The following is a 13,427-nucleotide window of genomic DNA, read 5'->3' as shown; positions in this document are numbered from 1 at the left end:
ACATCCGCAGCTGGGGAAACTAGAGGGCACCCGCGCTCCAGGCTGCGTTTTCCCGCTCAGCTGGCGAGCAGATGTGGAAGGTTAATTGGCTCGTAATTAAACCTATTAGGCAACCATGCGGTACGTGACATGGGGAGCTCGGCTGGCCTGACTGTCCCAATGGCCACAGCAGACGCGTGTCCCTCCAGACATTAAGGAAAGTCGGGTTTTTGTCCCCAGTAAGCGGCACCCTCCGGCCTCCCCCATTTCCCCAGGGGCCAAAGCGGAGCTTGGATCCTGGCCAAGATCTCGGCCCTCCAAAGGGCTGCGGGGCACAAGGTGACAGCGGGGACAGGTTTTGGGGATCAAAACCCAGTGCCTGCCTTCTGAAACACCCACTGAGAGCGGGGAGGGACGGGGGTCCCAGCACCACGCGGCAAGGACATGGTTTAGGATTTCTCTCTCAAGCATCCAGGCTCAATACCAGGGACAAATCACACAGTGCCACACAGTGGGGCCATTATTTTGGGGTTTCATCAGGGGGTCACAGAGTGGGAACATTATTTGGGGGTTCTTCCCCAAGCAGCCAGGCTCCACACCGGGGTGAAGGCTTCCAGCGCCACATGGAGGAGATGTGGTTTAGGGTTTAGTCATCAGGTGCCCGGGTTCAACCCCAGGGGTCGCGGTGCCATGTGGTGGGTACGTTATTTAGGGTTTCTGCGTGGAATCGTACACTGGTTCAGGCTGGAAAAGTCCTCCTAAATCACCTGGCCCGACCCTTGCACTGAAGTCCGCCGCCAACCCACGCTATGGGGTGCTACATCTCCACGTTTCTCCAGCGATGGCGACACCGCCACTTCCCTGTCCCAATGCCTCACACCCCTTTCCGTGACGAAATTTCTCCTAAAATCCAGCCTAAACCTCCCCTGGCACAATTTCAGGTCGTTTTCCCTCATTTGGCGAACAGGAAAAGAGCCTCCCCTCGCCACGACTCCCTTTAAGCTAATTACAAAGCACGGCATTACGCTAATTATTTAGCGCAATGAAGCCCCCCTGAGCCTTCTCCCAGCCCAACCACCCATCCAGCAGCCGGCATCACCCCCATCTCCTCCTGCTGCCAAAATTAATACACAAATAATTAAACAGACACTTTAACGACCCCAGCCAAGTCCTGGCGCTTGGGGACGACGCGGGGCGCAGCGCCGGGGCCAGGACATAGGAAGAGGGCGGGGAGGGCTTTTCCCCTCCCCAAACCCCAGCCCCAGCGGCTGGGAAACGAAACCTCGAAACCTGCGGTCTCTGAGCGCGCCCCCCCTGCCCGCAGCGCCGCCCCCGCCGCCCGCCCCCGAGCCCCGAGCAAGCGGGGATGGAGCGGACCCGAGCTCCGGGACTCGCGCTGCCACCCTACGAGCCTCTGGTGGAGGGTTTGGACATGGAGAACATGTCCCGAAGCGTCGTGGTGCCCGTGGAGCCCACCCCGGTGCAGGCCCCCCCCCGCGACCACCTGGCTTGGTCGCTGTGCTCCACGCTGTACAGCAATGTCTGCTGCCTCGGCTTCCTGGCGCTCGTCTTCTCCGTCAAGGTTTGGGGAAAAAGGGGGAACGGGGACGGGGATGGGGTGAGGAGGGGGTCGGGGGTAGTGTTGGCATCCAGGGGGTGGTGGGGTAGCGGCCGCACAAGGTGGGGGGGGTGGAGCCGGGGAGCCCCAAAAGCCCGGCTCTAGGATGCGCCGTGGACCCCACAGAGTTCCTTTGGAGCCCCCCAAAATCGCCAAGCCTGGGGTTGCCTTGTGGAGCACCAAAAGCCCCGGCCGTGGGTTAATGGGTGGACCCCGCAGAGCCCCTGACCCTAGGGAGACCCGCGGACCTCCCCAAATCCCCCATCCTGGGGGTGACCCCGCAGGGAGCTCCGCAGACCCTCCGGAGCCCCAAGCCCAGGATGCCCCATGGGTTGCCCAGAGCCCCCATCCGCAGCCCCCTCTCCCCAGCCCTGACCCCACTGACTCCGGCTTTGGTCTCCCCAGTCCAGGGATCGCAAAGTCCTCGGCGACTACAGCGGGGCGCTCAGCTATGGCTCCACCGCCAAGTACCTGAACATCACGGCCCTGCTGCTCAACATCTTCTTGATCATCCTCATCATCGCCCTGATCGCGAGCGGCACCATCACCTTCGTCAACCTGCTCAACCACCAGCAGCAGCGGCAGGGCGACCACCGCTTCTTCGGCCCCACATAGCCCCTTCCCCGGCACCGGGGGCAGAACTCGGCCCGCTGCAGCCCCCGCCGCCCCTCGGAGCAGGGCTGAGACCCCCGTGCAGCCCGTCCAGCACTTGCTGGGGTCTCGCCCTGCTTCCCTTGCTGCTCCAAGTCCCTCCGACCACCGCTCAAAGCGCCTCGTGACACCTCTCCTCCGGCGGGAGCCGAGCCCCCAGAAGCTGCCTTTGGGAAGGGGACACGCACGCTTTGCCACTTGCTTTGCTCTGGCTTTTTTTTATATATAGCCCCAAGTACCTTCTTGTCAGAAGTGTTTTTAATAAAGGTTTCTTTCACTTTTGCCCACGGCTCATCCTTTCTTTTTTTCTTTTTTCCTTTTTTTTTTTTTTTTTTTTTTTTTGGTGGGGGGAGTCCCCTAGCCCAGCTTTTTGGGACGGGAAATGGTGGCTGTCCTGGTGAAGCACTGCCATGGGACAACTGTCCCCTCTGTCACCCTCGGTGCACACAGCATTGCAAGGATGCTCCGAAATGCACAGACTGGTGAACCCAGCTCAGTGCGTTGGGATAGGATGGACCATGGCAAGGATGAGGGCAGGAGGGAAGAGTGTCCCCGTCCCTGGGGTGCCACCACCATCACCCCTACCCCTAGAGATGCAGGCAGGCTTCATCGGGGGGCAGGGAGGTGCAAAAAGGGTTTTGGCCCAGCTCGGGGCACTGGGGGACGGGAGAGGCTTCCAGGAGGAAGAGGGAGCCATGGGTGGGATGGCCCCATCCCAAATCACCGCGATGGGGAAGCACCACCAGGTGACAGAGGCACGGGGTGCTTTGGAGGACAAGTGAGATGACAACACCTCTCCCCTCCTCTCCAAAACTTCTCAGCCTCGCCCCATCCTGCCAGCCCCCCTCCCTCAGCCCAGCTGAAGGGTGATGTAAAAAAAAAAATCACGCCCGTGGCTTTCATGGCTTCAGCCGTGTCCAAATTGACCCAGGCAAGGCCCCGACCACCCGAACAAAAGTCCCGGACAAAGCCGATCTGGCAGAGGTTCAGGTATGTGCTTGGCCTGCCTTTCCTGCTCCCCAGCTCGCTGGAAGCCTTCGCTCTGCTCCCCAGGGCTGGGGCCCCGCCAAGCTGAGAGAAAGCCTTTGCTTTTTTTTTTGTTTCCTCGAGAACAACTCCTGCCAAGAAGCTCTGCTCATGAGCAAGCCATCCGAAATCCTTCCCGCAATACACAACAGTTATTTGTTGCAGGATCCCTGGCAGCATCAGCCGGGTGAATCATTTATTCCTCCTCTCATTCCTGTAAAAGCAAACAGACACGTGCTGCCGGCTGGGAGCAGTGCTCTCGGCCACCTTCCCGAGCAGCCAGCAGGCAATGCATGTCCACAAGCAAGATTTGGGACTCCGTGTTCCTGTCCAGCTGCTGGGGTCAAGGAGCCTTGCAAAGGGCAATGAAATCCCTGCTCGGAAACGTTGTCCAGACCTCTCCAGGTCTCTGCAGCGCTGCCTCCTTCTAGTGTTGGCAGCAGCCTGGTCCCGTTATACAAGGTCTTGGCGGGGTGCGGGTGAGCTGGGCTGAGTCCCACCCTCTGCTGCGTGTTCCTCCCCCTCCTCAGCAGCAGGACCCAGCTGAAATCCCCCCCCCCCCCAAAATCAGGGTGTTTATCACGCATGCCACCTCTCCATCTGACAGTCTCCCCAGGCAGCTGACACATGCAAAAACCTGGGGGCAATTCCTAAAGACAGCCTGCAGCCAAAAGTGGACTTCAGTTCTCCGGTCTGACATCCCCGTGGGGAGTGGGACAGACTCAGCGAGTGCATCCCCAGCCCCAAAACCTCTTCCCTGAGCGTGACCGTGCTTTTCCGTGCGTGGCACAGCTCTGGGAGGCACAGCTCCCTGGGGCCAGATCCCTGCAGGCAATGGGAGGGGGGGGTCTTTGGAAGCAAAGCCCTTATTCTTGGGGTGCACAGGGGCAGGGCAGGGGTGTTCCCGCGACATGAACAGTCCGTTTGTGCCCTTGCAGCAATCGCTGCGGGCCGTTGGCAGGCAGCCACCGGGCCACTGAACTCCCTGCCCTGCTCCCAGCAGCGAGCCCAGAGCGAGCAGTGGACTCGATGAAACCCAGCGCCCCGTGCTCAGCCCGGCTGAGAAACCCTCCGACAGACCTGAAAAAAAATAAAAGTCTCATTCTTGCTTTGCAGAGACTTTTTCTCCCTTCATGCAAAAAGCCAACCCTGGTATTTCGCTTTCTCATCCCGTCCCTCTGGTGCATGGTGCCCTATAGCATCCCCCTAGCCCCACGCAGCCCCCTTCTCACTCCAGCATCCCCCTGGGGCTAGTGGGGACTGCGGCCCCCACCCAGCAGCAGCAGGGGCTGGACTTTGTCGCAAGGTGCAAGAGCAAACTGAGGGCAATGCAGGCGACAGTGGGCAGGTGGCAATTTCAGGATGTTCGCGCTGAGCTCATTTAGATAAGACCACAACCATAAAGCCACCCTCAGGGAGGATTTTTAGAAACCTCAGCGGAGACGTGGGGTCTTTTGGGACAAGCCAGATGCTCATGACCCTCGCAGCTGCCAGCGCTGTCTGATTTTGCCACCAGCACCTTCACCCTTGGCTTGGGTGAGGCAGAGCAGTGCATTGTGCCCCGTGGAGGGACACCTGCAGCTTTTTTGGCAGAGCTGCAGGTCAGGTTTTTGGGTCTTCAGCGCAAACCCAGCCCCAAATCCCCGCCGAGCCCTCTCCCTCCTCCAGCTACAATTCCCCTCCCCGCCAGCCTCTCCACTTAATTGTCACTACGCCCAACTGAACCTCGTTACCTTCAAAGAGCAGCGCCCTGACAATGGGAAAATAGCTTCAGGAACAGGGAAAGAAATACATTTAAAAAAAATCTTTCTGTTCCTAAGGTCTTGAGATAAGCAACTTTGGGGGCCAGGGCTTGGATTTGCACCAAAGCATTCAGGTTTCCACAAAAGCCATGTGACAGCAAGCACAGGTGGCTGATGCCCTTGATGTAGCCCAGACATGAAACCTCCCAATCTTCAATTTTTCCTGAGTAGGAAAACCCCATTTCTCACAAAAAAAAAAAAAAAAAAAAAAAAAAAAAAAAAAAAAAAACAGTTGTTTCAGTTTCGTTTTCTCTGCCTCTAACTCATTTCCCCGGGAAACGTGAATTGAATGTGCAGGCTGTTGATGTTTCTGAAACACTCACAATGCATTGGTATTTTTTTAATTCAGGTAATTTTTAACTCCTTGCTGCTTTTCTGAACGTTTGTTTTTTTTTAATTCCCCTAATCATTTCAGCAGCTGCAAGACACTACAAAGGAAAGAAATAAATTTATTTAAAAAAAAGAAAAAGAAAAAGAAAAAGAAAAAGAAAAAGAAAAAGAAAAAGAAAAAGAAAAAGAAAAAGAAAAAGAAAAGGAAAAAGAAAAAAGAAAACCCTTCAAACCCAAAGTGCAAAGCCAGTAGCTTTATTCCCCGCAGATGGGGATCGAGTCCACAAATCCTCCTGGGGACAAGCAGCACACCCTATGCCCCCTTCCAGCCACCTTGCCCCGTGCCATCGAGAAGCCACCCTTTGCACTCCAGCCTCACCGAATTGCCATACCCTTGCTGACACCGTGCAAACGCCTCGACACGAACTGGCTCCCAAATGCTGGCACTGCTGGGGATGAGATGCAAAAGCTGAAGCAGCTCCGGACTGGTGTTTTGCAGCCTGTCCCCCCCCACAGCTTCAGGATAAGGACTGTTTGGGGTGCTCGTGGTGGCCCCCATCTGACCCTACTGCCCTTCGTGTCCGTGCTGGGACAGAACAGCAGCTGGCACAGCCCTGCCCTGCACTCCCCAGGGCACGTATAAAGAAGCATAAAGCAACAAGGACAAGGAGATGAGGCTTTGCCACATCACCCAGCCTGTGGACATCCCTTTGGCCCATCTCCCCATCCTCCCCACAGATCGTGTCTGGCTCCTTGTCGCTCCCCTGTCCCGATCCCAGTGACCCCAAGGCAGCCGGCTAATCTCCAGCTGGGATACGGGGCTGGTTGCCCCCGCCCCAGTGCGGGGCGGGGTGACCCCACCCTGACAAACCCTTCCACTCACCCATAACTGGGCGAGCCCAAGCACCGGTGCTCCAGCTCTTCGCTGCTGCCAGGCTGCCATGGAGAACTACCCGCAGTCCTTCAGCATCAACATGCAACCCTACGGCAGGAACGGGGGAGCCAGCACCCCCAACCCCCCGGCCACCTCCTTCGGCCAGGCCACCTCCTTCGGCCAGGCCACCTCTTTTGGCCAGGCCACCTCTTTTGGCCAGACGGAGCCCACACCCGTTTCTACCCCGTCACCCAAGGACTTTGTGCTGTGGTCTTTCTTCAACGCCATGTACTGCAACCCCTTCTGCCTGGGCTTCCTCGCTCTTGTCTTCTCCATCAAGGTGAGGGAAAAGTCAGCCTAGTCCCGGCAACCCCCCGCCCAGCCTGGGAGCCCTGGCTGCCACCTGCCCCCACGCTGGGGCTCCCCAACCCCATCCCACCCTACCTTTTCCCATCCCATTTTGTCCCATCCCATCCCATTTTGTCCCATCCCACCCCAGCTTGCCCCAAACCCCATTATCACCACTCTCCCTTCCCCGCCTGTCTGATGTCTCCCCCCTCCACCCTGCCACATCCAGCCCTGCCCCACACCCAACCTCCCCTGGAAAGCCACCCTTGGAGGGCCACTTGTCACCTCTCAGCGCTTCACCGTCCCCAAGGGCCACAGGGAGAGGGGGACCCAGGCACCATGTTGCTCTCGGCTCTTCTCCACTGCCCCCGAGCACCCCAAATCAGCCGATGGTGTCACAAAGCCATGGAGCTGGCTCCCTGCTCCCCCCACCCCACCCCGAGAGCCTCATGCAGCGCTCACCAATGCGCCACGACACTTTTGCCCTACCTGCGATAAGCAGCAGCTGCTCCCCAAGCACCTTCCCTTTATTGCCTTTAAGGCTAATCGTTCGTAATGAGCACACAGGGAGGGGAGGGCGGCATTCACCGGCGCCCCGGGAAGCACACTGGGACCCCCCCCTCCTTCTCCCCCATCTCTCCTCCACTGCCAATGCCGCGGCTCTGCAGGACCGGGCAGCACATGGCCAAGTGTAATGGCTTTTAATAAGCCATTAAGAAATGGCTTTTAGGCTGCCGGGAGCTCTGCTTCCAATCCGGGGGGAGGGTGGTCTGGCGCCTCGTGGATGCCGCTGCCAGGTTTCGGCAAGAGCGGCCGCGTTGCGGTGGTGGAGCCGGGCGGGTGTCTGAGGCTCCCTCGCTCCTCTCCCTCTGCAGGCCCGAGATAGGACAGTGGCGAAGGACCTCATGGCCGCCAACAGCTACGGGAGGACAGCCAGGAGCCTCAACATCGCGGCGTTATGCCTGGGTATCGTGGGCACCATCATCGTCATAGTCATTGTGGCGCTGTTCTACAGACCAGTATACCCCTGACCTGGCCCACCGAGGAGAGGCAGCACCACGGCTTTGCTCTCCCTTACCCCCCCGGCCCCAAACCCCATCACCCTTCCAACCCCCTCCCTCCAGCTGAGGGGGTGCGCCCGCCGTGATGACCCCGCTGGGAGTGAGCCTCTGGGGTGAGCTCAAGATCAATAAAGCTTTCCTCACTCCCTTTTGGCTTGGAAATGTCATGGTTTTGGGTTTCGGGAGGCGTTATCCACCCTAAGCATCCCCACCTCAGGGGGCTGTGGCTACCCCATAACTCAGACGAGAAGGGAACGGGGCCAAGCAGCAGCAGAAGGTCTTGGAGAGCACATCAGTGCTGTTAAATATTTCCCCCTTCCTGGGTTTATGGGGGTGTTTAGCACCCCCAGAGCCCCCTCCCAGACCAGTTAACCACCCCAGGTGGAGATCACAGTGGGGAGGGGGACCACCAAGCTTTACAGCCCTGCTGCTGAAGCCAGGGGGAGCTGGGGAGGGGCTCCCACTTGTCCCCCCCCCCCTCCAATCAGTCCCTCGGCAACTTTTAATCCCCCCCAACCCCTCCGAGCAGCAGCTTTGCCTTTTTCTGCCCTTGTAGCCCCCCCTAAAGCCTGCCCACACGCCGGCTGCCAGCCATGTCCACGGCTGCCCATCCCTGAGAGGGGTCAGTGTCCTCGCACCCGGGGGGGGGAGCATGGGGGGGGGGTAAAAGGACGGACACCAACCAGGCTGAGCCTGGAGGCCGGGAAGGGGGCTCGGCTGCTCCGCCTGCGCTCTGGGGCCTCGGGGCCGGATTTAGGGGCGGTGTGGGGCCGCTGCGGGGTTGGGTTCCGTTTCAGTTCCCCTACACGCTTCCCAACCCTCCCGTCCTCGCTCGGCGCCCCTGCCCCGTCATGAAGCCCCAGCGGGAGGAGGTGAGCATCCCGCTGTACCCCCCCAGCCGGGGGCAGCCCCCCACCACCGGCCCCAACGAGCAGCCCCGAGACTTCTTTCTCTGGTCCCTCTTCAATGTCCTGATGGGTTACGAGCTTGCCTACCTCGGCTGCCTCTGCTTCCCCGCGCTCATCTTCTCCATCAAGGTGAGACCCCCCCCCCAAATCCCCCTCACCCCCCGACCTGGTGTCACTTTGCCCACCCACCCCAGGACCCCTGCCCGCCCCATGTCCTGTTGTGTTGTCATCATGCCCCCCTATTCCAAGCCACCTCCTCCCGGGGTCTCCAGAGCCGATCTGTCTGGACCCCCACCCCCAACCCAGGACCCCCGAACCTCCCCAACCCAGGACCCCCCGATCCAAACCCTTTGACCCACCCCAGGACCCCCCCACTACTCCAACCTCCTCCGATCTGGTCTCCGCCTGACCCAGCCTGACAAAACATATCCCTCTCCCCCCCCATCCCCAACCCCCCAATGAAGTGCCCCCCACATTCGTTGCTGCCCAATCTGATCCCCCCCCAACCCACCCACACAGCTTGGGACCCCCCCACAACCCAGAACCTCCCCTCCATGACCTGACCACCCCCCAGCCCAGAACCAGTGCCCCCCAACCCAGCCCAATTTTTCCCTGACACCCCCTCAGTTTATCACCCCCAAACCTTCCTACCTTGCTGCCCGTACCCCAAAATCCAGGACTGTGTGTGTGGGGGGGGGTACATGGGCAACTTCACACCCTGCCCCCCAAGGGAAGGCATCCATGAGGTCCCAGCTCCCTTTTGACAACTTCCCCAGGTGGGGAGGGGTCCCCAGATTTTTCTTCCCTCCCCCCCCCCCCAGCCTCCACTTGTTCCCACAGGCCCGCGACTGCAAGATGCTGGGGGACGTGGAGGGTGCCAGGAAACACAGCACCCGGGCCAAGGTGTTGAACATCATCTGCTCCCTGCTGATGGTCGTCACCGTGATCGTTGCCATCACTGTCTTCGTGGCCGTCATCACCTGACCACTGCTGGCCACAGCCCCTCGACCAATGGACCAACCCGCCCCCCTCCCACTGCCCCCCTACCCCCCAAAAAAATATGTACCCTCGTGTCTCTGCTTTGGTTGGAGGGGGTGGTGAGGAAGGCAGAGCCCTGTCCCCTTGCTGTGCCGGGTGGCCGGCATGGCTGGTGGTTGGAAGGGGATGGGTGGGCCAGGGTGGGATGGGGAAGGGGCAGCCCCCTTCCTCCTCTGCTTGTGCTCCTCGTCAGGGAGCTGCTGGGTTCCCTGGGCTGCGTCGGTGTTTGTTGAAGCTGCAATGCTCATGTAGATCGCTGCTGCCACAAATAAAGCTCCTGCTTGCCAAGCCCCTTGCCTGTTGCCTTATTCACAGCAGGGAAGGAGAAGAGAGGGTCCTTCAGCATCTTGGTGGCAGCCTCCTCATCCTCCTCCATCCCCACCGCCTTGCAGGGCGCTGCCAGCCCCCACCTCTTCCCCCAGCTGAGGACATGAGTTTTTTCCTAAAGATTTAGGCACAGCAGAAGGAGGAAACGGGGAAAAAAAATGTGTTTTCTGGCTGTAAACAGACATCCTGCTGCAAAGCCCCATCCCCTCCTACTTCCAGAGAACCCTAGAGGGCTTTGCTAGAAGCAGCCCTTCCACATTTTAGCATTAAATGCCCATGTAATGCATTCCTGGAGGAGGGAGGTGGGGAGGATGCCTAAGTGTGGAGCTTTTAGCAGTACTTAGTCCCACAGGCTGCTAGCCCATTACCCTGGGTGCTGTAGTGACAGAGATCAAAACGATTACTTATTGCAATTGCCCTTATTGAAACAACTGACGTGAAAGGCGCGTTGCAAGGCAAACACACACACACCCAACGACAGCAGCTTCTGCTGACACACAGGAAACTCCAGCCTCCCAGAGCAACCAGGCCTTGCTGATGTTTGAGGAGTTTTCCCGATCACCACCACCTACAGGCCTTGGCTGGAGGCACCGGTGTGAGGAAACGTCTCCTGGCATCCTGCATCGTGTCCGGGGGGTGGTGGCTGCTTGGTTTCCAACCCATCCCACAGCTCTGTCCCCTTGGTCCCGTGCCCCTCGCTGTGGGAGAAAGGCTGGATATAGAAAGCCCATCCACTCGCGAGAGAAAGGCAGGCTCACAAAACCAACTTTGTTTCTCCTAGCTCCCAGCCAAGCATTTCTGATAACCACAGCTCGTGGAGGGCTGTAATTTCTCTGTTTTATATATAGAGGAGACAAGGCCGGGCTGCAGGCGAGCACTATATAAAGGGGCTGCCCGGCCCCGCTCCCCCAGCCAGGCTGGTGCAGCAGGAGAGCCGCGGGGTGCCTCTCTCCGTGGCCATGGACACGTCCTACCCACGGGAGGACTACCTGCCCATGACATCCCACAAGCGGGACCTGTCTCCCACCGTCGTCACCGTCGGGGCCTCTGCGCCGCCCCGCGACCACCTCATCTGGTCCATCTTCAACACCATCTACATGAACTTCTGCTGCCTTGGCTTTGTGGCTCTCGCCTTCTCTGTCAAGGTAAGCTGTGCCATGGCCAGGGCATGAGCAGGGATGGGAGAGGGGGTGTTTGGGGTCACCTGGTGTTTCTAGGAGTCCCTGTCACCCCCCCGTGCTGATGCAGGAGCAGGGAGGATCTTCTAGGGCATCACAAATAACTGCCTGGGAGGGCTGGGATGGGGGGCACAAAGATGAGAGCTCAACACCCTCAGACAGACCATTTTAGGTGACAGCATGCCCCGGTAAAGTCCTCCTCTTTGTCCTGCCACCTATTAATAATGCTGTCAGAAGGCCCCCAGCCAGGTAATCACAGCTTCTTGTCACCACCCGAGGAGCTACTGTTGGCCCTAGATGACGCTGGAGGGGCTGATATGCCCCCAGCCCCATGCCTGGATCTACCCTCCAGCTGGGCTGGAGCTGGGCAGACGCCCCAGGGGAAGGCTGGAGGAAGCCAGGAGGGTGCACGAGGGGAGCCAGGGCTGCCCTGCGTCTTGGTTCTTGCAGGCGCGGGACCGCAAAGTGGCTGGGGACGTGGAAGCCGCTCGGCGCTTCAGCTCCAAGGCCCGGTGCTACAATGCCCTGGCCACGGCCGGGAGCGTGGTGCTGCCTCTCGTACTCGCTGCCCTGGTCGTCACCGGTGTCCTCCACCTCTCCAAGCTCGCCCAGGACTCCGTGGGCTTCTTCAGCTACCAGTTCAACACAGGCGACGACGAGGACAAGTGACCAGTGGGCGATGGGCTGGACAAAGCTCCTTTGCAGCACTGGCAGCCTCCCAAAAAAGGACTGCCAGCCCTGAATAAAATCCTCATACAGCCCAGAACCCCCAGCCCCTCCGTGCCCAACCCCATGCTTCTTTGGGCAGCTACATTATTTCCGTTTACCTTGTGTGGTTTTGTTTATTTGTTTTTTAAATCCTGCCTCCCCTGTGGACTATGGCACCCCTCCAGCCTCAGCGATTATTATTTAAATCATTAAAACAATTCACCCACTGCGAACCTGTGGCATGCCTGTGTGTACGTGGTGCAGGGATCCTGCTAAGGGATGATATAAATGTGTTTTGTGTGCTCAGATAGTGCACTTCACAACTGCAAGAGTTAATCTACATTGCTTCTAGGGTGTCCCAGCCTAAAACAGTTGGGGTGAGGGGAAGAACATGGGCCTCATCTATAGCAGAGGAGGGGAAAGAAGTAGGCAGATGTTTCCTGACTTGGGATGGCAACAGCCCGGTAGAGCAGCCACCACCTCCCCAGGCAGAGCTGAAACCTACAAATTCATGGCAGCACAGCAGAATCCCCCCCAGCTGGCTCCTGGGCCATGACAGAGGGGACCTGCGTGTGATGACTGTGAGCCACATGGGATGCTGTGAGCCACAGCACGCCCCGGCTCAGCCCACACAGGATCCATGGGGACCTTCCCCATTGCTCTAAACAGGTCAGGAGACATCCCCAGCCCTCAGGCTTGGCTCTCCCTGCTGCTTTGTGTTACGGCCAAAGCTGTCTCATTTTGGAAACACAGCCAAAAACATCCATTCACAAGTGGGGCCTTATTCCTATCTCCTCCCCAAGCACTGTAACCCAGGTGCAGCCCCCAGAGCCGTTATCATGGGGCAGGACAGAGGGGGCCATGCGTCCTGCCCTGCTGCTGAGGGCTGCTGCTAATTAGCGGTTCCGGGCCCGGTAAGGAGCCAGCCCTAATTACAAGGCAGAGGACCTCCGTTGCTGCCTTGCCTAAGTGTTCCCACATGCTGTCCGTGGTGCCAAGCAGCCACAAAGCTTTTTATAAACTCCCATCCATTTAGGTAAGATTCCTGGGGTTTGTGTACAGAGCAGAACAAGTCTCAGCAGGGCAGGGAGAGCCTTCAAAATCCCCTTGCTCAACACACGGCCGCTCTGATGAATGCATGCAGGAAATACAGTACCAAAACCACACATATTGTACACCAGAACAATGCTCAGTTTCAGCCTTGCCTTTGTCCACACCTCATCACACTGCCTCGGCAGCATTTCTCATTACAGGGGAGTCAAGTTCTGGGGGTGCTGGTACTTGGCACATCGAAACACCAGAGGCCAAGGGATCCTCCTTTTCCTGGTGGCTGCTGCTGCAGATTGATGTGGCAAAGCATTCATGGCTAGGCCTGCAAAACCCTTTGAGAAGCACAGCAGGAAGAGCACCCGCTGCTTTCTCAGAGTTTCGCATCCACAGGCCACTCAGAGAATGCATTTTAAACTGAGCTCACACATTCCACCGGTCTCTCCTCGTGCAAAGCACATGGGTTTTAGGCTTGGTGTTGTCCCCTCTACTAAGTGAGAGATGGGGACAGCCTGTGAAGTGGGGACACATG

At 58.6% G+C, this 13,427-nt stretch overlaps 4 protein-coding genes across 4 annotated transcripts; all 4 read left to right on the top strand.

Moving 5' to 3' along the window:
• The first annotated feature begins 1,081 nt into the window (after window positions 1–1,081).
• On the top strand, window positions 1,082–2,531 carry LOC311210247 (dispanin subfamily A member 2b-like). Its single transcript, XM_084288036.1, has 2 exons — window positions 1,082–1,561; window positions 2,003–2,531. The coding sequence occupies exons 1-2, from the start codon at window positions 1,346–1,348 to the stop codon at window positions 2,210–2,212; spliced, it is 426 nt and encodes a 141-aa protein (XP_084144162.1). The 5' UTR covers window positions 1,082–1,345; the 3' UTR covers window positions 2,213–2,531.
• A 3,816-nt stretch (window positions 2,532–6,347) lies between these two features.
• On the top strand, window positions 6,348–7,659 carry LOC311210124 (interferon-induced transmembrane protein 1-like; the record flags this gene model as incomplete). The annotated part of the gene is made up of 2 exons (XM_084287913.1): window positions 6,348–6,620; window positions 7,504–7,659. The coding sequence occupies 2 exons, from the start codon at window positions 6,348–6,350 to the stop codon at window positions 7,657–7,659; spliced, it is 429 nt and encodes a 142-aa protein (XP_084144039.1).
• Window positions 7,660–8,481: 822 nt separating this feature from the next.
• LOC311210356 (dispanin subfamily A member 2b-like) lies at window positions 8,482–9,887 on the top strand. Its single transcript, XM_084288254.1, has 2 exons — window positions 8,482–8,726; window positions 9,438–9,887. Exons 1-2 carry the CDS (start codon window positions 8,541–8,543, stop codon window positions 9,579–9,581), a joined length of 330 nt encoding a protein of 109 aa, XP_084144380.1. The 5' UTR covers window positions 8,482–8,540; the 3' UTR covers window positions 9,582–9,887.
• Window positions 9,888–10,921: 1,034 nt separating this feature from the next.
• Window positions 10,922–11,809, top strand: LOC311209892 (interferon-induced transmembrane protein 5-like; the record flags this gene model as incomplete). Its single annotated transcript, XM_084287452.1, has 2 exons — window positions 10,922–11,107; window positions 11,591–11,809. The coding sequence occupies 2 exons, from the start codon at window positions 10,922–10,924 to the stop codon at window positions 11,807–11,809; spliced, it is 405 nt and encodes a 134-aa protein (XP_084143578.1).
• Between the last annotated feature and the right edge of the window lie 1,618 nt (window positions 11,810–13,427).

Source organism: Netta rufina (genome assembly GCF_964035555.1).
Source record: "Netta rufina genome assembly, chromosome: 5".
NCBI lineage: Eukaryota > Metazoa > Chordata > Aves > Anseriformes > Anatidae > Netta > Netta rufina.
This window is presented reverse-complemented; position numbering and strand designations above follow the sequence as displayed.